Source organism: Panthera leo, chromosome A2 (assembly GCF_018350215.1).
Source record: "Panthera leo isolate Ple1 chromosome A2, P.leo_Ple1_pat1.1, whole genome shotgun sequence".
Lineage (NCBI taxonomy): Eukaryota > Metazoa > Chordata > Mammalia > Carnivora > Felidae > Panthera > Panthera leo.
In genome coordinates, this window is record NC_056680.1 from 1,172,304 (window position 1) to 1,194,661 (window position 22,358).

General features: G+C 58.3%; 1 protein-coding gene across 1 annotated transcript; it reads right to left on the minus strand.

The window, feature by feature from the left end:
* Positions 1-451: 451 nt before the first annotated feature.
* Positions 452-9,478, minus strand: ABHD17A (abhydrolase domain containing 17A, depalmitoylase). Its single transcript, XM_042927815.1, has 5 exons — positions 9,346-9,478; positions 5,301-5,837; positions 3,877-4,071; positions 1,046-1,225; positions 452-947 (listed from the first exon to the last, which is right to left on the minus strand). The coding sequence occupies exons 2-5, from the start codon at positions 5,630-5,632 to the stop codon at positions 722-724; spliced, it is 933 nt and encodes a 310-aa protein (XP_042783749.1). The 5' UTR covers positions 5,633-5,837; positions 9,346-9,478; the 3' UTR covers positions 452-721.
* Positions 9,479-22,358: the final 12,880 nt, after the last annotated feature.

Genomic DNA, 22,358 nt, shown 5'->3' on the forward strand with positions numbered 1-22,358 from the left:
GGGGGGGGGTTATAGGGGACACCTAGAATGGGCGGGACAATTAGGGCAGCCCTGAGGTTGCACTGTATCTCCCAGACCTCAACATCCTCTTCTACTACATGGGAACGGGTGACCTTACCGGGGCCCCAGAACAGGCTGACCTCAGACCCACTGTTGCCACCCCTGGTATGCTGGGAGCCCACCACCCTCCCAGGAGGCGCACAGGAGAAGGCAGGCACGGGTCCCGGGTTCAAATGCTGCCTTACCCCTCCATCACCACCCAAGCAACCAGGAGCCTCAAGGGGTGCCTCGGCTGGGCCTCAAAGCCCAACGCCTCTTCCACAGTGGCAGTGGCTTGACCTCTGCATTTGTGCCGAAATGTCCTGGAAGTTTAGGGGCGAAGCCCAGCTCCCTCTTCCAACTCGCTGGGCCCTGGGAGAGCGCGCACGAACCACGAAAGGGAGAGGAATCCTAAAATTTTAAATCTTTAATTCGTGTTCACGTTTTTCCTTCTTTTTGCTTCCAAAAGGAAAGGAGAGCGTAGCTCTGCGCCTGTACATCGTCCACGGCCCCTGGGCCGGGGCAGGTCCCGGCCCCCTAACCCTCCAGCTGCCTCGGAGGACCGGGGTGCCCGAGGGTTCACATGCAGCCCCCGGGCCGGGGCGGGGGCAAGGTCCAGGCGCCGCCTTATTGCTGAAGTCCCGGTGCGGCTCCCGGCTAGGCTAGGCGGCTCCCGGCTAGGCTAGGCGCGCTGGCTGGGCAGCTCCTGGGAGATGAAGCGGCGCAGGCGCTCCAAGTACTGGCTGTAGAGCTCGATGTCGTTGTGCCCGGCGCCCTCCACCCACAGCGGCTCCACGGCCTTGGGGCAGCGCTCATAGAGCGCCAGCCCGTGGGAGAAGTCGATTACTTCGTCCTCCGTGCCGTGGATGATGAGCACCGGTGACGTGATCTTGGACACCTTCTCGATGCTGTAGGGCAGGGCGCGTCAAGTCTGGGAGCAGCGCCCGCCCCGCCGAAGCCCCACCCCCGGCCGCCCGCCCCGCCCCCCCACCCTCCCCTCTCTCACTTGGGGAACGCATCGAAGCAGTAGGTCTTCTTGGTGTCAGGGAAGGCAACGCGCATGCCTGAGGTGAGCGGCGAGTGCAGCACCACTGCAGCGCACTCGTAGCGAGAGGCCAGGTCCACGGTGGGCACCGTGCCGATGCTCTGCCCATACAGGACGATGCTGTCCGGGCTGATGCCGTACCTGGCAGTGGGGCAGGGTCAGCCGCGGCCAGCAGCAGCCTGGGCGAGTGAGCTGCATGCGCGCGCGCACCGCGCCCCCCCCCCCCCCCACCGCGTGCCCTCCTGGGGCAGTCCCCCCTCCAACCTTCCTGCACAGCCTCCAAGCAGTAGGGTTGGGCCCAGTGACAAGCCCCCTACCCCCCACCCCTGACCCATTAATGAACAAGTCTGCTCAGTAGGAAAGTAGGGCCTGGGTAGGTGTGCAGACAGGTGGCCCTAACCCTGCCTCACCAACAGTACCAATTTGGATCACACATGCCGAGTGCCCTTGGTGAGGGCCCCAAGGCCACGCCTGGGCTCCTGGGGGCAGGGCAGGCCCTGAGGCCTCTCCTGCTCTCCACCCCCCAACACCTACCCCCCCCACAAACACACTTGCCCAGGGACACACCCAGTTCCCAGTAGCACATAGGGAACAGGTCCCTCCGGGCGTTCCTCGCCCATCCCTTAGCCACGGGAAATCATGGCAGTCATGCCCCCTGACTTATCGGCCCGTTTGCAGCCCCTTGGTGTCGGCACGTCCACCTCGTCACAACACGGGCAGAGCAAGAAGGGTGTCTCCTGCAGGCTGCTGGGCACCACCTCCTTCCCGGGGCACCTTCCCTACAGCGTGGCCGGGTCCCGAGCCTCCTCAGCACCAGCTCCCGCGTCCAGGCCCCAGCCTCTTCCCCCACCCTGCCGCCACCCCCGAGAGTCTCACCCTCCACCCCCAGCACAGCTGATCCAGCCCCAAGCCAACTCCACAGCCTCCGAACGCCCGTTCCCACCTGCCTGGGGACCCACTAGCCACCCTCCCCAGGTACGAGGCCTCCACAGACCTGGACCCCGACACACCAAGGGAACACCCCTCTGCTACATCTCACCTGTGCAGCCCACCCAGGCAGCAAGAGTCCACCTCCCTGTCCACCCAGGGGCCATCCACACCTGTCTCCGTCCCGGCGGCCTTCCAGGTTAACAATCGCCTGGCCCTGAGCTTCGGGAATGCCACGTGGCCTTCTGCCTACCACCCCGCCGCTCCTCCTCAGCCTGCTCCCCGGACACGGAAGCTACCACTGCACCGAGCACCAGCCGGTCCAGCCCTAACACTCGGACACACGAGAGGCAGACGGAGAAGCAAATCTTCCCCAGGCCTCCCCAGCCCCTGGTCACCAGTGGGGCCCAAGCCTCCTGCCCTCCTCCTGATTCTCTCTCTGCGGGATCAGGTCTCTGGAGGACAGTGCTGGCCGCAGGACAGATGGGTTGGATGGACAGAGCTCAGATCCCTCACACCACAGTGCAGGGTGGTTCTGCCAGCCACCAGCAGCCAGCAGGCGCAGCACAAGGGACTGAGGACCAGCACCGCCAGCAGGAGCAGCACAAGGGACTGAGGACCAGCACCAGCAGCAGGAGCAGCACAAGGGACTGAGGACCAGCACCGCCAGCAGGAGCAGCACAAGGGACTGAGGACCAGCACCGCCAGCAGGAGCAGCACAAGGGACTGAGGACCAGCACCGCCAGCAGGAGCAGCACAAGGGACTGAGGACCAGCACCGCCAGCAGGAGCAGCACAAGGGACTGAGGACCAGCACCGCCAGCAGGAGCAGCACAAGGGACTGAGGAAGCCGAGGACAGCACGTACCTGCAGCACGCTGCCCACGCTTGGTCCCCAGTGCCAGGGCTGTGCCAGGGGACCCCACTCCTGGGGCCTGCAGCAGGAACTGCCTGGTGCATCACTTGGGCAACCAGGGTCCCCACCTCCCCAGGCCAAGCTGACTTTGGTCCCTGCAGGAATGGGGGGGGGGAGGGAGGGAGGGGAGTGGCAGGTCGGGCAGGCAGGGCTGAGATGGGGCAGCCCCAAGAAGGCAATGGATAGGGCCCCGTGTCTGGGAAGGCCAGAGTCAGGGTGGCCTCCTTCCAGAGGAATCTCTGGGCTCAGAGACCAAGCAAATGAGCTTCAGTGAGAGAGGAAGGGGGCTGTCTGGGATCTAAATAAACAGGATTGGGGGGGGGGGGGGTCCAGGGAAGGGGGCTTGGCCAATGCCCTGGTGGCCCTGAGTCAAGCACAGAGGTATGTGCCTCTGCTTGCTAGCCTCCCACCGGCCCCCGGATGCTGTGCTGGACACCAAACTGCCTGACAGAACCTTCTGGAACTCTTCAGAACCCTCTAGGCCCAGAGGAGCCCTGCCCCGAGGAGGAGGCCACCGTCAATGGCCATGCATGCCTCATGGGTCAGCCCTGAGAACCATGACAGAGCAGCCCTACTCCTCCCTGCACCCCAAATGCTCCCTGGCCCCAGGACTCTGAGTATTTTCTCAGAGCCCACACAGCCCACCTCCTGGGCCCAGGTCCTCTATCCACCCCTGCAGGCAGAGCCCCCACTCCCCTAGGTACAGCCCATCTATACCCCTGCCGGACAAGGGGTTCCCGGGAGGGGAGGGCAGATCTGAAGACTGCCCGCCCCACCTCCCCGCACACCAGCATGCCTGTCGCCACACCAAGGGGACACACGTCAGACCTCACCCTGCCGCCCAGTGTGGCCGCCGATGGCCCTCTCCTGAGGACCACCCACCAGGGCCTCCCCAGGGAGGCCGGCCTGAGGCCCTGGGTGCTCACCCGCTACTCCCAACACACAGCTCACCTGGTGCGCAGCGCCTGCCAGGCGGCGTCGATGTCGGCATACAGGTTCTTCTCGGAGGGCTTGCCCGAGCTCACGCCGTAGCCAGAGTAGTCGTAGGAAAAGATGTTGCAGTTGATGCGTGAGCCCAGGCCGATGTAGAAGCTGCTCATCTGGCCCAGGTCCACCGCGTTGCCGTGCGAGAAGAGAACCGTGTACCTGGGGGGTCGGGGCGGGGGGGCGGGGGCAGGTCAGAGGGCAAGGGAGGCTCCCAGCCGCCCCGTGGACGAGAGCACTAAGGCGGGAGAGAGGCCGCCTCTGCCACAAAGTGGCCTGGCTCCTCTGGCCATGAGGGCTTCCCCTCAGTGAAAGGGGACTGCTGGCCATGGCCTCAGCACAGGGTGGACCCACAGCTCGGCAAGTCAGTGACCGCCGCACCTCTATTGCCTGGGGACAGCAGCTCTCTCCTCTGGAATCACTCCTTTTAGAGGGACTCTGACAGCCCAAGGATGGCATGCACGTGTGCCCGCTGCTTGGAACCTTCCAGAGAATGAGACAGCGGCTGCTCCTCTCGACAGCTGGCCCCCACCCTTGCCCCCACAAACGAACCAGATCAATCCCTGTTCACACCATCTCTTCCCCTCCTACAGAACATGACCCAAAACTCATTTCCGCCCTACAATGCTGCTGGCCATCAGGACCTGCCCCAGGTCACCCCGACAGGCTGGATCCTGGCCAACGCACTCCTACAGTCTTCTTCCTCCAGCACCCCTGGGCCCCAGCCTAGCTAAAAGGTAAAAGCTTGCCCTTTGAACTCAGATCTGGACTCAGACCCCGCCCTGTCTAAAGGCAGAGACACCTGAAGGGCCCCACCTCTTTCCCGCTGTCCCGCTGTACTCAAGGAAGAGCTGTGCCTCCAGGCTTCAAGGACACTCTAAATGAGGAGGCAGACTTGGCCTGAGCCACCTGCCAGGCCTCAAGTGCCCTGGCCCTGAAGCAGATGTCAAGTCCTCACTGAGCACCAAGCACCCAGGAGCCCTTTCCTGGGCAGGTGAGCACGGAGACCCTGACGCAGGCGGCTCCTTGTCAGGCAGGTGCGACAAGGCCACTCAGGACCCCCCCCCCCCCCCCCCCCCCCCCGGCCCCAGGGTACTCCTCCATGACGGGGCTGGGGCTGCACGTGGCAGGGCACTCGGCAGTAAGGGCCCAGGCAGTCCCACGTGGCCTGCTCTTGGTGGATCCCATTTGCCACCCCTTTGGCAACAAGAATCCCCAGGGCACCCGCGCCGCCTGACGGGCTTTCGCCCCGGCTCCGGCCCGCGGGGAACGGCCTCCGGCAGGACGCCAGGGGCCCGAGGACGGGACACATTCTGCTTCTGCACCGGGAACCTCTCGGGCCTCCCTCCGGGCACTGTCCGGACCCCGTGCCGTCCTTCCGTGACGCTCACCTGGCGCCGGGCGCGCAGCGCACGTACATGCAGGAGACGCGGTTGCCCCGGCTGCTCTTGGTCAGGAAGACCTCGATGGTGTCCAGCTCGCGCTGGCTGTATTGGAAATCAGCACGCTCCATCAGGTGGAGCTTCCAGCGCCCCGGGCTGCCGGCGGAGGCCCGCAGGGCCCCCGAGGGGGCGGCCCCAGCTCCACCGGGCCCCGGCTCGGGCTCGGGCACCAGCGAGTAGGTAGGCTCCGGCGGCAGGAAGGCGAGCTTGGCAGCGATGCGGCCGGGGCAGGGTGGGCAGCAGAAAAGGCAGCAGAGCTCGCTCACTGACAGGCCGTTCATGGCGGGCGCCGGGCCCCAGGGCGGGCCTCACTTGGCAGGGGAGGGGTGGGGGTGCTCTGAGACGCGGGCAGGGCTCAGGGCAGCCCCCAGCCACTGCCCCAGACGAGAGCCCCCTTAGGAGGCTGCAGCCCAGCCCCATCGTGGTCCAAGCCGAGCCCTCGGGAGCCTCGCAGCCTTGCGTCTCCACGTCCTGCAGAGGGAAACCCTGGGGAGGGGGGGAAGCGAGAAACGGGGTTCCCTCAGGGTTCCGCTAGGACACAGTGACCCGATCTTGTCCGTACCGAGCCTCTCGGCCTTCCCCGCAGCCCAGTCCACCCTCTCCCACTCAAACTGGTCTGCTCTCCGCCCCATGGGCCTGGGGGCCCAGCTCGTCATCCACAGGGACCACGTACCCCCCATATGCCCCTTGTGGGACCCAAAGCTAACCGGACCACCACCTGCTGCACCCTTTCTCAGCACGCAGTCACCAACTCTTGCCAGGTAAGCCCCCCCAGTCAGCCCAGCCTCGGCCAGCAGGCTGTACTGGGCAATCAGACCCCTGGCTCACGCCAGCTCTCCCCCACACAGCCCCTGCTCTGGGCGCAGAGAGACCCCGGTGCTCTCCCTACGCCCCTGTTCACACAGCCGGCCCAGACTCCCCCACCCCCCCAGCCCATCTCCAGGCCATCCTTCAAGGATTCATCTGCCACCAACCCCAGGTGACACACCGCAGCCAAGGCAAGGACAGACTGCCAACTGAAGGAACTCGGACGTAAGAGCATGCTCACAGGGGCCGGGCCTCGAGGGGCAGGACTGCAACGTCCAGAGACAGTGGAGCCCAGGCAGAGGAAATACAAGAAACAAAGGCTCTGGTAACAAAAGCAGGATACATCTAGAGGCTGGGAAGGCCTACTGAGCTCGGACAATGGCTGGGCCCTGTGCTGGGGCCAGGCTGCGGGGGAGGGGGGCACTGGAGCCCGAATGGCTTCCTTCTCCAGCTCAACGGAGGGCTCTGTGACCTTGGGCAAGGCTCCTTCCTTCCCTGGGCCTCAGTTTCCTCACCTACTGGGGAAGACAACACTGCCTCCCACGGGGACTTAGCGAGAAGTAGGTGGGGGACGGGGGGGTGTGGCTCAGAGGCGGCACAGTAAGTCACAGACTACAGCTAAATCACTAACAGTCCCACAGGGAGTTGCCAACAGAGACTGTAAGAAATACAAAGCCTTGAGAAAATAACCACTTACTAGGCTTTTCCTTACAGACTGGAACACTCACAACTCACTTTCAGCAGCACAGCACCTTGGCACACGCGGTTTTGGGGCCGTGGCATTTCAAAACCCCCCGGGCCGGGGACACACAGATTCAGAGCGGACCAGAGCAGGCTGAGGCCCAGAGACACACGTGCTCCCTCTGGGCCTGTGATCTGGTGCCAAGGTCAGGAGAGAGCCACAGCCTGAGTTTGCCCAGAGTCTGGGCACACAGGAGGGAGTGGGAGGGCCCAGGTGGGGACACCAGGAGGGGACACCAGGCAGCTTCCAGGGTCCCTGAACTCGCAGGCGGGACGCACACTTTACGTGCAAGCATCCTTTGGAGGAAAGAGTCCATCGTACCTGTTCCCAGGTAGGAGTTTGTCCCCAGGACACCTGCCAACTCCTGGGGACACTTTGGGTTGTGGCAAGCGGGGAAGGGTGTTCCCATTCCTGAGTGGGTGGGGGCCAGAGATGCTGATGGATGCTCTCCAGAGCACAGGATGTCCTCCCCCATTACCCCAAGGGACTTATCCGTCCCCAAGTGTCAACCAGTCAACCCAGCCCAGGCGGCTTCAATGTCTTCTCAGATCCAGGCCCGAACAGCAACACTGCCCTGGTGCTGGGGAAGCTTAGAGGGTCTGGAGCCGGGGCAGCACAGCAAAGACTGCTTTTGAGAGAAGGCCTGGCTGAGAGTCCGTGGGCAGGCGGGAGCCCCCCGCAACCCCGGAAATGAAGGGGCACACCAAGGTGGAGAAGCCCCACTGCCCGAGCCAGAGACACAGCATGCCATCCTTCGCTCCCCCGTCTGCCGGGGCCTGATGGGTCTCCATCCAACCAACGCCCGGTCCACGCAGCCACCACCTTGCACCTGGACGGCTGTGCCGTCCCGTTCATCGCCCGCCCGCACTCTCCCCCAGCAGCCACAGAATCCCTCTCCCGGCACAAACCTAAGATAAGAAAGCACACCCTTTTTCTGGACACGCTCTGGCCTCCTGCCACTTCCAGGTAGAAACTGAAGCCTTGCCACAGCCTGCCAGGGCCCACCTCTGCGGCCTCACTCCCGCTCGATCTCCCCAGACAAGCCAGAGCCCAGGCAGTTGCCCAGCCAGGGACCCCCTCCCCCAATCTCCACTGGCCAGCCCTTGCCCCCTGTCCTGCCCACCCTTCAGATCAACCTTCCAGCGCCCCTGGAGAGGCCTTCCAAACCACGGGAAGATGCCACAAGCTCTCCTGGTTCCAGTCTGTCCCCACAGCACCTGCCACAGCTTGTATTTACCTGTCTGACCACCCCCGACAGCAATCAAAGAGAAACCCCATGAGGGCAGGACAGCTATCTGTTCTTATCCAGTGAACCCTGGCTGAACAAGAGAGCAAGTGACAAGAGGTAAAGAGAAAAGAGGGAAGCTACAGTGTGCCGGCTTTGACAGGGAAGGAGGACGGTCTTTTCTTAGGCCATGAACGCCTGGGGCCTCCCGTGCGACATTTATGAGTGTCCCTAGGCATGCCCTGCGAGCGGGGCAATTCGGTCCACGAGCGCGGACTGGGCACTCTGCCGCCAGGCCCCGTAAGGGCTGCCGGTGTTCTGAGCACCAACGAGGAAACAAACAACCGCGATACTCGAGAATGACCTAAATACGCTCGGCCTGGCGGCACCTCACCCAGCCAGTCGGGGTGGGAAAGCTGCCTGGAGTAAGGTGCAGTCTGAGAGGTGCACAGAAAGTGACCGAGTGGCAAGGAACAGGGCACTGCAAAACCCCAGAAGTGACGGCGAGTTCCAGGAACTGCAGATCTCCCTGTCGAGCGGACGCTGGGAGGAAGAGGTGAGCAGAGGGGTCCCAGAGGGAGCCAGGGCTGGGTCAGGCTGGGTCAGGCCGCGCCCGTGAGCCCTGCTGCAGAGTTTGGACTTCATCCTGGAGGAAACGGGGAGCCCTGGAGCCCTGGAGTCCTGGGCGGAGCATGGACGGGCACCACGGGTTAGGGGCTGCGGTACGTCCCCTGGCTGCAACCTGGAGATCAAACTGGAGTGAAGACCGGGAAGTCTACCCCGGTGTCCCAGGCGGCCAGAGGACGCCCGCGAAGGGGTACAGGCGTCCGGGAGACGTTTAGGAAGGAGGACTCAGCTAAGGGATGCTGCGGCGGGCCCGGGTGTCGGGCTGGGGCGGGAAACTAGGTAGAGTCCGCGACTTGGACGGCCCCGGCCCGGAGGCGGGGGCCGCGTCCCCAGAGGGGTGGGCGCTCACCCCACATCCGAGACCTCAAACGACCGGGGGCCAGGACTCTGCCGGGGTCGCCACGTTGGCCCGCGGTCCCGGTCCCTGGTCGACGGGTCCTACAGCCGGGACCGCGGCCTCCCCAGCAGTGAGGGGTCTCGGGGGCGTCCCACCCGGCTGTCCCGGCCTCGCGGGCAGGCCCAGCTCCCCAAACGGCCGCGGGCGGCACCGAGGTCTCCCCGCGCCGCCGCGCTCGCCCCTGCTCGGCACTCACCGCCGCGGCCCGCGCCCCCCGGCCCCGGGGCCGCGCTCCATGGCTCCCGGCCGCCGCCCGTGCGTCCGTCGGTCCCTCGGCACCCCGGCCCGGCCTCCTGCGCCGCCGCCGCCGCCGCACCCCCACAGGCGGAAATGAGCCTCGATCCCGCCACCGCCCCGGAAGTGACGCAAGGTACGCGCGGGGGCCGAGGGGCTGCGGACAGGCGCTGGCGCTGCAGGCGTCCGGGGGCCGGGGGGCGGGCTTGGAGGCGGGGGCGAGCGTGGAGTAGGCGGGGCCTAGTTGTGGTTGGTGGATGTGGGCTTGGGGGCGGGCCTGGCTCGCTGGTGGGGCGGGGCATGGTGGGGTGGGCGGGTTCGGCTGCCGTGGGCGGGCGTGGCAGGGTGCGCGGGGCGGAGTTAAGGGTTGCAGCCCAGGTTTTCCGCAGAGACACGGCCATTCATTCGTTCTTTCACTCATTCCGGGGCCAGGAGTAGAGTGAGGCGAGTGAGGCACTCGCTTCGGAACGAAATTTACAGAGGCGCCAGGAAACTCTGTAATCAAGATAAAAATAGTAACGGACTATCAAAAAATAAAATTTTACTAGAGCCAGGACCCTGACAGGGTGAGGACGGCGAGGCAAGGTCATGCTAGTGCAGGGTCTGGTCCTACCTTTTTAAAAATCTTAATATTTTGTCCATCGTGGATTATTTTGCATTCGTTTCAGCTTTTTATTTTTTTATTTTTATACTGTTTTAAGTGTATTTATTTATTTTGAAAGAGAGAGAGTGAGCACAAGCAGGGGAGGGACACACAGAGAGAGAATCCCAAGCAGGCTCTGCACTGTCAGCAAGGAGCCGGACTAGGGGCCTGAACCCACGAACCGTGAGATCATGACCTGAGCCCAAGTCATCGCTCAACCGACTGAGCCACCCAGGTGCCCCTAGTTTCAGCTTTTAAAATATTGGATTAAAATACTATGTGGGTGGCTCAGTCAGTTAAGCATCTGATTTCAGTTCAGGTCATGATCTCACGGTTTGTGGCTTCTTCGAGCCCCGCGTCAGGCTCAGTGCTGACAGCTCAGAGCCTGGAGCCTGCTTCGGATTCTGTGTCTCCCTCTCTCCCTGCCCTTCCTCCGCTCACACTCTCTCCCTTTCTGTCCAAAAATAAATAAATGTTTAAAAATTTTTAAAAAATACTATGAACCTTGGGGTGCCTGGCTGCCTCAGTGAGCGGGACATTTGACTCTCAATCTCAGGGTCTTGAGGTCAAGCCCCACATTGCACATCAAGCCTACTCTAAAGAAAGAAATGCACAAGCTTTGAGTCTTCGTAGCTGAGCTTTTTCTTTGTGTCCCTTAAACTTTGTGCCTTCAGGGAGTGCTTCCTGCCCCGGCCCTAGTCCAGTCTCAGCTCCCGCTGCAGGGAGGGAGCAGAACATTAAACAAGGAAGGAACAGAAGCTGAATAAGGATGAGAGTTGGGAGCCAAATGGGGAACGTGGCGAAAGTTTACTGATGAGCCTCTGTTGAGAGGGTGATCAGGTCCAGCCTTCAGAAGAGGTGACAGGGACAGAGGCAGAGTCTGCAGAAGCCAACAGAGCCCAGCCTGGAGGCAGGATTGTGAATTAGTTGGAGAGCCCTGCCCTTCCAGGCCTCCACTCTGCCCCCTCTGCCTGCATGCAGGGCTTTTCCAGCTCAAAAATGCTCCCACCACAAGCCCCAGCTCCCTCTTCTCCCCAGGGACTCTAATCTTCAGTTTTGTTTACAGAGATAAGCCTGAAGCTCTGGGCTTCCCAGCCAGCCCTCCCCCAGCGCCCCAGATCTCCGGACAGGGGCCAGAAGAGGACCTGGGCTCCTGGGCTTGGGGGTCCAGGCTCCCCAGGGTGGCTTCCTGTGATTTCCTCTGGCCACCTTCCCCAGCTGTGGGTCAGGGGGCTGTCCAGAGGGGCCCCACAGTGCCCCTGCCCAGCTGCCTCCGTCAAGCTCAAGTTCCTCTGAACTCCAAAGGTCACAACCATGCCAGGTTCCTTGATGTCCTCGTGACTTCTCTGAGCAGGAAGAGGCTTGTCCACAGCCTCCTTCTCCAGCCCTCCTTCCTCTCCTGCCCCTCTCCCTGTGGGCTGCACCAATATGCCTCAAGGGGAATGCTGGCGGTTACCAGTGAAAAGTGGGGAGGGCCCAGGAGGTGGGGATGAGGCTCCTTTCCTACCCAAATGAGATCTGCTGAGCTCGGTGAGCTTCCCCCACTGACCAGAGCAAACTCTGCAAAGACACAAGCACTGCTATAAACCTCCCAATGTTTCAGGACGGTCACCTCCATTTTCCTCCCTTCCCAAGGGTCCTGGGTGGTCCAGACGCCAGCCCATTTTTTCCTACCCCTTCAGCCCGAGCCATGCTGGCCTTCCCAAGTTTGTTCCTGCCTCAGGGCCTTTGCACCAGCAGCACCTACTGCTTGCAGTGCCCTGTCCCCAGATAACCCCGCAGCCAACATCTTCTCATTTCAGGCCTCAGGCCTCGCTCACACATCACCTCCTCAGAGAGCCCACCCTGACCACCCCCAGCCAGAGCCCTTACCACAGGCACCGCCATCCCATGGCCTCATTTATTTCCATCATAGAACTTACCATTTGTGATCTTTTATTTATGTTTATTTATTTTGAGAGAGAAAGAGAGAGAGTCAGAGAGAGAGAATCCCAAGCAGGCTTTGTACTGTCAGCACAGAGCCCAATGTGAGGCTCAATCCCACGAACAGTGGGCTCATGACCTGAGCCGGACCCACAACTGACTGAGCCACCCAGGCACCCCGATCTCTGGTCATTCTGGGGGGTTGTTTCCTTGATTATCCCGTCTTCCCCACATTCCATGAGCTCCTTAGGGCAGCGACCCAGGCTCTTGTTCACCATGTCCCCAACTGTCCCCCATGATGTCTGACAAATGTGTGGATGCATGACACTTGGGATGAGGATAATCCGACGGCTTTTGTGAGCATCTGAGCGGCACCCAGCATAGATCTCAAGCGGTCTTGACCCTGGACTTCTTCTCCTCTACTGACCTGAGACACAGCCTGGGTCACAGGAGTCAATGGTCTTAAAAATGCTCCCACCCTGGAGCCCTGAATTCCAACCACGTGCCATCCAATAAGGAACCTATTAGCCCCATGTGGCTATTTAAATTTAAATGAATTGATTAAAAGTAGGGGTCCCTGGGTGGCTCAGTCGGTTGAGCCTCCAACTTCAGCTCAGGTCATGATCTCACAGTTCGTGAGTTCAAGCCCTGCGTCAGGCTCTGTGCTGACAGCCTGGAGCCTGCTTCTGATTCTGTGTCTCCCTCTCTCTGCCCCTTCCCCGCTCATACTCTGTCTCTCTCTGTCTCTCAAAGATGAATAAACGTTAAAAAAAATTTTTTTTAATGAATCGATTAGAAGTAAATAAAATTTGGGCTGCCTGGGTGGCTCAGTTGGTTAAGCCTCTGACTCTTGATTTTTGGCTCAGGTCATGATCTTGTGGTTCCTGGGATCGAGCCCCGCATTGGGCTCTGGCAGTCTGCTTGGGATTCTCTGTTTCCCTCTCTCTCTGCCCCTCCCCTGCTCACGTGCCTAGTGCACACACTCTCTCTCTGTGTCTCAAAAATAAAAAATAAACACTAAAAAAGTAAATAAAATTTAAAACTCAGTTCTTCAGTTGCAAGGACCCATTTCAAGTGTTCAAGGGCCACAGGGCAGCTGGTAGCTCCCAGATGTTACAGATGGAAAATGTGTCCATCGCCCAGAAAGTTCAAGAAGCATCGACCTAGCCAGTGAGCTCCACGAGGAAAGGTATCTGTGTCTGTTTTGTTCCTGGTTGTATTTCCAGTGCCTGAGTCAGGTTTTAACATTCAGTAAGTGCTCAATAAATGTTGATGGAAGGAGAGAAGGGAGGGTGGGAGGGGAGGAAAAGAATTCTCCTTCTCAGGATCTAAGCAAATAATACAGAAAGAGGGCGGCTAATTCTGCCCATAGCTGTCCATCCATTTGTTTTTTATTTGTTTGCTTGTTTACTTATAAAACATTTTTTAATGTTTATTTTTGAGAGACAGACAGAGAGCAAGCAGGGGAGGGGCAGAGAGAGAGACACACAGAATCCGAAGCAGGCTCCAGGCTCCGAGCCATCAGCACAGAGCCCGACGCGGGGCTCGAACCCACAAACCGCAAGATCCTGACCTGAGCTGAAGTCGGACGCTTAACCGACCGAGCCACCCAGGCGCCCCTGTTTGCTTGTTTTTAATATTTTATGTTTACTTGCATTTATATAGGAAATATACTTGCATGGTTCAAAATAAAGGGTCCGGGAGACAACGCATAAAGTGTCCTGCTTTCGGTCCTGTCTCCCAGGACAAGGATGATCCCATCCCAAGGCAGCCAATGTTCAGTTGCTTCTGTTTCTGTGCTAGGAAATCTATGCATCTGTGTGCACCCGTGAGCAGGTGCAAAGAGATCCTCCCTCATTTTAAAAACTCTTAAACACACATAGTAGCCTTCAGCCAACACTGCACGGGTGGTGACTTCTGCCTTGGCCCAGCCGCAACCTTCTCGTGCAACCCCCAGGCTGGTCCAACGCTTGGGGACTCCCATCCCCTCCTGATGAACATGCGTGTTGTTTCTGGCTGTGGCCAGAACAGAAACGGCATGTGGGGCATTTCACACTGGTGGGCAGGGACCAGCGGGGAAGATTCCTGGAGGCACAGGATTCCAGGGAGAAGGTCGAAGGTCTGGGAAATGAAGAACCCACAGGTCCCCCCCTGAGAAAAACACGCCGCCATGAGAACGGCCAGCAGTGCAGGGAGATGAGGTTTCTGGTGGCTGTTTTCTGTTCTTTGCACTTTGGTGTGTCTTTTGAGTTTGTTTGGGTCTTGCTTGGCAGAGGATAGGTTTCACTGTTATGATCAGGCAGAGGCTGAAATAAAATGAAATGGCTTAAAGAAGACTGGCCGTTAAAAAAATTAATGTTGGGGGGCGCCTGGGTGGCTCAGTCGGTTGAGCACCCGACTGCGGCTCAGGTCATGATCTCACAGCTCGCGAGTTCGAGCCCCGCCTCGGGCTCTGTGCTGACAGCTCGGAGCCTGGGGCCTGCTTCCGATTCTGTGTCTCCCTCTCCCTCTGCCCCTAACCCACTCACATTCTGTCTCTGTCTCTCTCAAAAATAAATAAACATTAAAAAAAATTAATGTTGGGGCCCCCGGGTGGCTCAGTCGGTTAAGCGTCCGACTTCAGCTCGGGTCACGATCTCGCGGTTCGTGAGTTCAAGTCCCGCGTCAGGCTCTGCGCTGACAGCTTGCTCGGGGCCTGGAGGCTGCCCTTGGAGGCTGCTTCTCTCTGCCCCTCCCCTGCTCACACTCTCTCTGTCTCTCTCAAAAATAAATAAACATTAAAAAAAAATTTTTTTTAATTAATGTTTAGACTTCTTGGCATCTGCCCAAGAGTGAGAGCAGGGACTTGAACCGGGGAACACACCTGCCATGAAAGTTAGGACGTCCTGCCACCTGCCACCGCGTGGAGGGACCCGGAGGACACTGTGTGCAGTGACAGGAGCCAGACAGAGAAGGACACGTCCCGCGTGACCCCACGCACAGGGGGTCCCCAGAGGAGTCCCGTCCACAGAGACAGAAAGCGGATGGTGGGAGCCAGGGGTGAGGCAAGGGGAGGGGAGTCCGTGCTTCCTGGGGACAGAGTCTCGGTCTGGGGAGATGGAAAGTTCTGGAGACGGATGGTGGGGGGCGGCTGCACCACAGTGTGAGTGTGCCTGATGCCGCTGAGCTGTGCGCTTGGAAAGGGTTCAGATGGTGAATTTGAGGTTACGTGTATTTAGCCACAATAAAGTAGATAAATACAAGTTTATGGAGCCACGAGGTGTGGGGAGAGCCCCAGATGTTCAGGGCGGCACCAGCTTCGGGGGACTGGGACCTGTGCAGTCGCCCAGAGCCTCAGGCTCCGAAGGATCGCACTCGTGGTTTATTGCTCTGTGGCTGCTGTCTTGAAATTCCTACTGATTTTTGAACAACGGGCCCTGTATTCTCATTTTGAACTGCGATCTGCAAATTACGTGGCCGCTCCTGGTTTGTGCAATGGACAGGGAAGCCCAAATTCCGGGTCTGGGGCCCTACAAACACCCCAACTTGCAAGTCTATCTTTACCCCACCCTGAGAGGACAGAGCGAGCGAGACCCAGTCAGGAAGTGGGCTCCTGACAGGGGTGAGGAAGGAAGTGGGGGGTGACTTAAAATAGCACCACTCACCCAGCTGCCTAGGGGTGGGGTGGGGAGGGGGGGCTACACAGGAGGGGGCACCGGGAGGCCAGGGACTTCCCAGGAAGCCTCTCCCGGGAATCCAGCCGTCTCCTTCTCCCAAGTTGGCCAGACTCCTCGCCCATGCCTCCTGTCCCTCCTGGGCCTCCTGTCCCTTCTGTTCCACTGCCCTTCCTGTCCCTCCTGTCCCCCTCTCCTCGTGTCCCTCCTGTCCCACTGCCCCTCCTGCCCCTCCTGCCCCTCCTGCCCTCTGTCCCTCCTGTCTGTCCCACTGCAGGAGTAGGGCTTGGAAGCAGAGAAGGAGGTGCTGGGAGGAGCCCCTGGGAGCTTGTATTAGTCGGGGTTCTCCAAAGAAACAGAACCATAAGACATGTAAGAATATGAGAATGCAGCGGGCGCCTGGGTGGCTCAGTTGGTTAAACGTCCAACTTCAGCTCAGGTCATGGTCTCATGGCTTGTGGGTTCGAGCCCCGCGTCGGGCTCTGCGCTGACAGCTCAGAGTCTGGAGCCTGTTTCAGATTCTGTGTCTCCCTCTCTCTCTGCCCCTCCCCCACTCATGCTCTGTCTCCTTCTGTCTCTCAAAAATAAATGCCAAAAAGGTTCAAAAAAACAAAAAAGAATATGAGAATGGGATGCCTGGGTGGCTCAGTCAGTTAAGTGTCCAAAAGTGTCTTTTTTTTTTTTGTAAAGTTTATTTATTTATTTTGAGGGAGAGGTGGGGGTGCAGAGAGAGGGAATACAGAATCCCAGGCAGCCTCCGTGCCCAGAGTCCAATGCAGGACTGGAACTCACAAAGGTGAGATCACGACCTGAGCCGAAATCAAGAGTCTGGCACTTAACCATCTGAGCCACCCAGGCGCCCCTTAAACGTCCAAATCTTGATCTTGGCTCAGGTCACGATCTCACTGTTTGTGAGATCGAGCCCCGAGTCAGGCTCTGTGCTCACAGCTCAGAGCCTGGAGCCTGCTTCGGATTCTGGGTCTCCCTCTCTCTCTGCCCCCCCCCCCCCCATTCTTGCTCACATTCTCTCTCTCAAAAAAAAAAAAAAAAAAAAAGAACATGAGAACGGCTATACGGACAGGGACTTACTATGAGGAATTGGACCATGCAGTTATGGAGGCTGGAAGTCCCACGATCTGTCATCCGCAGGCTGGGGACCCGGGAGGGGCTGGTGGTGTGGGTCCCAGGCCGGGGCTCAGCCTCAGTGCCCAGGCAGAAGACACAAATTCTCCCTCCCTTCACATTCTTTCGAGTTCAGGTCCATGACTGACTGGAGGATGCCCACTCAGCAGGGGGTGGTGCCTCTGCTCTGCTGAGGCCACCAACACGCGTCATAATCTCATCCAGAAACATCCTCGCAGACATACCTGGAAATAACATTTATACAATGAAGATACGCCTTAGAAAGTAGCGTGCATGTACCTTGCCCGCATAGCTTAGTCAAAGCACACACGCACAGGCCGAGCTAGGCAGGCAGCACGAAGGGGTGGGGTTGCCGGGGCCTGGGGAGGGTGGGCACGGGTGGGGCACAGGGCAATTTTAGGGAGTGAAACAACTCTACGGTGCAGACGTGTCTGTAACACGGATGGGGGAGCTGGTCACACCCCCTGTCTCCTAGAGCTGGGGGGTCTGAGATCAGGGTGTCTGCCGTTTTCTCCTGAGGTCGCTCTCCTCGGTCTATAGACGCTGCCTTCTCCCAGTGTCCCCACAGGGTCGTCCCTCTGTGTCCCCGTCTCCTCTTGTTATGAGAACACCGGTCACACTGGATCAGGGCCACCCTTGTGACCTCGTTTTAATGTAATCACCTCTTTAAAGATTCCGTGTTTAAACAGTCACATTCTGAGCTCTTGGCAGGTTCAAGGTATAAATGGGGGGCGGGGCGCAGTTAGGTCCATAACAGGTGCTTATCTATTCAGGAGTTGATTTGTGTGGTCAGAGAATATGCATGAATATAGCTTTAATGGAAACTGCCAAAGGGTTTTGCAAAGTGCCAGCACTCTCTGGCTCTCTTGGCTTCTCCGTGAACCTCTGAGTTCACCAAACTCCAACCTGCAGGATCTTGTCCCTGCTTTGACTATGCTGAGCCAGGCTCTGCCTCAGGACCTTTGCACTGGCTGTTCCCCATGCATGGAATGCTCTCCCACAGAAGACATTGCATTGTTTGGGGCTGTGGGAAAGTGTCACCTCCATAGATATGTCTTCCCTGACCACTTCGTGTACCTTAGCCTTTCAGTCCCTGTGAAGGCCACACCTGCCTCCAGCTCTCCGCGGAATACTCACCCCAACGGCATGACCTCTCCCTTCTTTTGTCCTCCTTGACTGTCATCTGTCCCCTTCCCTTGCTCAGGAGCTCTGCTGGGCAAGGATCAAGTCTGTTTTCCAGAGCCCTGTGTCTAGAGCCCAGGAAAGGAGCTGGTGCATAGTAGGTGTTCAATAATCATTGTCACCTCCACATCTTGAGTCATCAGGGAAATGCAAACCCAAAGCATACTGAGATGATTCTTCACACCTGCTAGGACAGCTACCTTCAAAAAGACGGGCCATCGGGGGCGCCTGGGTGGCTCAGTCGGTTGGGCGTCCGACTTCGGTTCAGGTCATGATCTCACGATCCGTGAGTTCGAGCCCCGCGTCGGGCTCTGGGCTGATGGCTCAGAGCCTGGAGCCTGCTTGGGATTCTGTGTCTCCCTCTCTCTCTGCCCCTCCCCAGCTCACGCTCTGTCTCAAAAATAAATAAACGTTGAAAACAAAAAAAAAAGACAGGCCATAACAAGTGCTGGTGAGGGTACGGACACGTCAGAACCCTCGCACACAGGCAGGTGGAGGCACGAAACGGTGTAGCCGCTGCAGAAAACAGGCCGGCCGCTCCTCCGAGGGTTAAACACGGAGTTGCCATCCGATCCAGCAAACGAAAGCATATGTCCGCACACAAACTTGTGCACACGTGTTCCCGGAAGCACTACTTGCGATGGCCACGGAGTGGACGCAGCCCAAATGTTCACCCTTTGACGAACGGAATGTGGTCCAGCACGCTGGAATAGTATTCAGCTGTAAAAAGGAGCGGCATGCTGGCACACGGGGGGGTGAGCCCTGAGAACATCGCCCTCAGTGAAAGGAGGCACGAAGGGACAGATGCTGTGTGTCCCACTCACACGAAATGTCCAGAAGGAGCAAATTCGTAGAGTCAGGGGAATTGGTGGGTGCCGGGGGTCTGGTGTGGAGGGTGACTGCTGATGCAGTCTTTTCAGAGAGATGAAAATGTTCTGAAATATATTATGGTCACGGATGCACAGCTCTGCGAATGTACTAAAAACCACTGAACTGTACATTTAAAATTTTTTTTAACGTTTATTTATTTTTGAGACAGAGAGAGACAGAGCATGAACAGGGGAGGGGCAGAGAGAGAGGGAGACACAGAATCGGAAACAGGCTCCAGGCTCCGAGCCATCAGCCCAGAGCCCGACGCGGGGCTCGAACTCACGGACTGTGAGATCGTGACCTGAGCCGAAGTCGGACGCTCAACCGACTGAGCCACCCAGTCGCCCCTGAACTGTACACTTTAAATGGGTGAATTTTTGGGTAAGTTTTTATTTATTTAAGTAATCTCTACGCCCAGCGTGGGGCAGGAACTCACCACCGAGATCAAGAGCCGCACGCTTCACTGACCGAGAAGCCCGGGGCCCCTAAATGGGTGAATTGTATGGTAGGTGAATTCTATCTTTATACAGATGTTGCAGAAATTGATAATTGTGTCTAATTACTTAATTTTTTAAGTTTATTTATACATTCTGAGAGAGAGAGAGAGAGAGAGAGCAAGCGAGCAGGGAAGAGGCAGAGAGAGGACAAGAGAGAGAATCCAAAGCAGGACAAGCCCACCAACCCTGAGACCATGACCTGATCCAATATGAAGAGTCACGTGCTTAACCGACTGGGTCACCCAGGTGCCTCTAATTACTCAATTTATTTTTTATTTATTTATTTTTTAACGTTTATTTATCTTTGAGACAGAGAGAGACAGAGCATGAACAGGGGAGGGGCAGAGAGAGAGGGAGACACAGAATCGGAAACAGGCTCCAGGCTCTGAGCCGTCAGCACAGAGCCCGACGCGGGGCTCGAACCCACGGACCGTGAGATCGTGACCTGAGCCGAAGTCGGACGCTTAACCGACTGAGCCACCCAGGCGCCCCCTCAATTTTTGAATATAAGGCCAAAGGAGCCAGGTCCCCTCCCTCTCCATCCCCTGAAGGTCAGTAATGACTCTGACCCCAGCATCAGTGTTCCCCAAATGTGGATCCACTGAACTCACTTGCCTATGACCCTTTCTGTTGAGCTGGGACCTGGGTCAAAAGGGCAAGAAGCTCAAGTTGGGCCCAAAATTTACAAGACGCAAGAACAAAAACAAAACGGTCATGGAGGTAAATACTATTTTATTGGAATATATTTAAAAATCAAAGGTAATGCAGAAACAACACCCCACAGTGTTGAAGATAACATTAAAGAAATATTTTTTACATTTATCATTCATTTTTGAGAGACAGACAGAGACAGGGCACAAGCGGGGGAAGGGCAGAGAGAGAGGGAGACACAGAATCCGAAGCGGGCTCCACGCTCTGAGCTACAAGCACAGAGCCTGATGTGGGGCTTGAACCCAAGAACCTGAGCCAAAGTCGGACGCTCAACCGACTGAGCCCCCCAGGCGCCCCTAAAAACACTTCTTTTGATGTTTACTTATTTTTGAGAGTGAGAGAGAGAAACAGCAGGAGCAGGAGAGGGGCAGGAGAAAGACACACACACATAGTAGGAAGCAGGCTCCAGGCTCTGAGCTGTCAGCACAGAGTCCGACGCGGGGCTCGAACCCCAAAAGGACAAGATCACGACCTGAGCGGAAATCGGAGGCAGAGATAACATGTTAAATAAAAGCGGGTAGCCGGGACTGAGTTGCTTCGTCTGAGAAAGGAAAAGTGGTGGCGGCTGAGGACCTGCAGACTCACCTCCCGGCAGGCCCGTCCGGCGGTGGGCGGGGCGCTCTGCAAGCCCCGCCCCACCATAGCCGCAGCCCCGCCCCTGTCCCCACCCAGCCGGCGCCGAGCCAGGGCTTGCCTGCAGGCGCAGATCCCGGGCAGGGCCCTGGAGGCCCCGCCCCAGCCCGTCCATCACTCGCCGCTACACGCCTCTCGGCCAATAGGACCTGGCTACCGCTGCCTGATGGCCAATAGAAATTGCTCTTCCAGAGCGGGGGCGGGATGTGGCGCAAGTCCCTCCCCGTAGCTCCGGGGCCACGCGGGCTCCACGTTGGGACGTAGAGGACCGAGCTGTGGGGGGTACAGGGGCAAGGGGGTTCTTCCAACCCCTGACGCAGGGCACTGCCTTCTCCTGAGGAAGGGCCCCTATTGCCCCAAGTAGATATCGCCAAGTCGGAGAAGAGCCTCCGTTTTACGGGGCGGGGTCTGCCGCCGAATAGACCCTCCCGCCCCCCACCCCAGACCCGGGGTTTGGGTCTCTCCTTGGCCTGGCTTGTCCCTGTCTTTGCAACAGCCGAAGGCGAATGGGTGCTGTCATCATTCCAATTTACAGGTGGGGAAACTGAGGCTCGGAGCCCCAGGACCCTAGTCCAGGGTCCCTCACCGTGGTTAGTACATCGTGGGCTCTAGGGCAGGATTTCTTAACTTTGGCACTATTGACACTTGGGGTGGATGATTCTTGCTTATATGGGATTCAGCAGCATCCCTGGCTCCCACCCACTCTATGCCAGGAACACCCCTAGTCGTGAGGACCACGGACATCTGCAGACATTGCAAACGTGGGGGAGCAAAGTTACTGATTCTCAGGGCCTGGTTCTCAAAGTCAAGAGCACTGGAACCCCCAGGGGGGGCCAGCCCAGAATTCTGATTCAGAGGGTCTGGGTCAGGGCCCAAGAGGCTGCATTTCTAAAGGAGTTCAGGTTGTACCTGGTGTCGCTGAGAGGCCCGCTACCAACAAGCCACCCCTGCTTCGCTGAGTGACCTGGAGGAGGCAAGGCCCCTCAGATGGGGGGGGGGGGAGGGGGGGGCGAGGCTGTGGGTGTGGATGCTTTAGGGAGCCCTCAAATAACTGCACAGCTTATCAGGACTGAGGCCAGGGATGCGGACATGCTGCCTTTAGTAGGTGAGTGAGACGGTGCCCTCGTGATTCTTATAGGTTGGGGAGGCTACATGGGGCTCTTAAGGGGATGTGTGAGCGATCCCGTCTGTCTTGTTTTGTTTCTTTTCAAAAATATTTATTTATTTTTGGGAGAACACAAGCGGAAGAGGAGCAGAGAGAGGGGGACAGAGGATCTGAAGCGGGCTCTGAGCTGACAGCACAGATCCCCCCCCAATGTGGGGCTTGAACTCACAAACCGCGAGATCATGACCTGCGCTGAAATCAGACACTTCACCAACTGAGCCACCCAGGTGTCCCGCCCCAATTGTTTAAAAAAATTTTTTTTAATGTTCTTATTTATTTTTGAGACAGAGAGAGACAGAGCATGAGCAGGAGAGGAGACACAGAATCCGAAGCAGGCTCTAGGCTCTGAGCTGTCAGCACAGAGCCTGACGCAGGGCTTGAACTCACAGACTGTGAGATCATGACCTGAGCTGAAGTCGGTTGCTTAACTGACAGCCACCCAGACGCCCCGTAAATTGTTTTAAATAATAAAAAAAATAGGCAGAAAAATACATTGAGGAGTTTCATTTTTTGCATGCAGAAAATCTAGTCTTTGCTTTTAATATGCCTATCAAA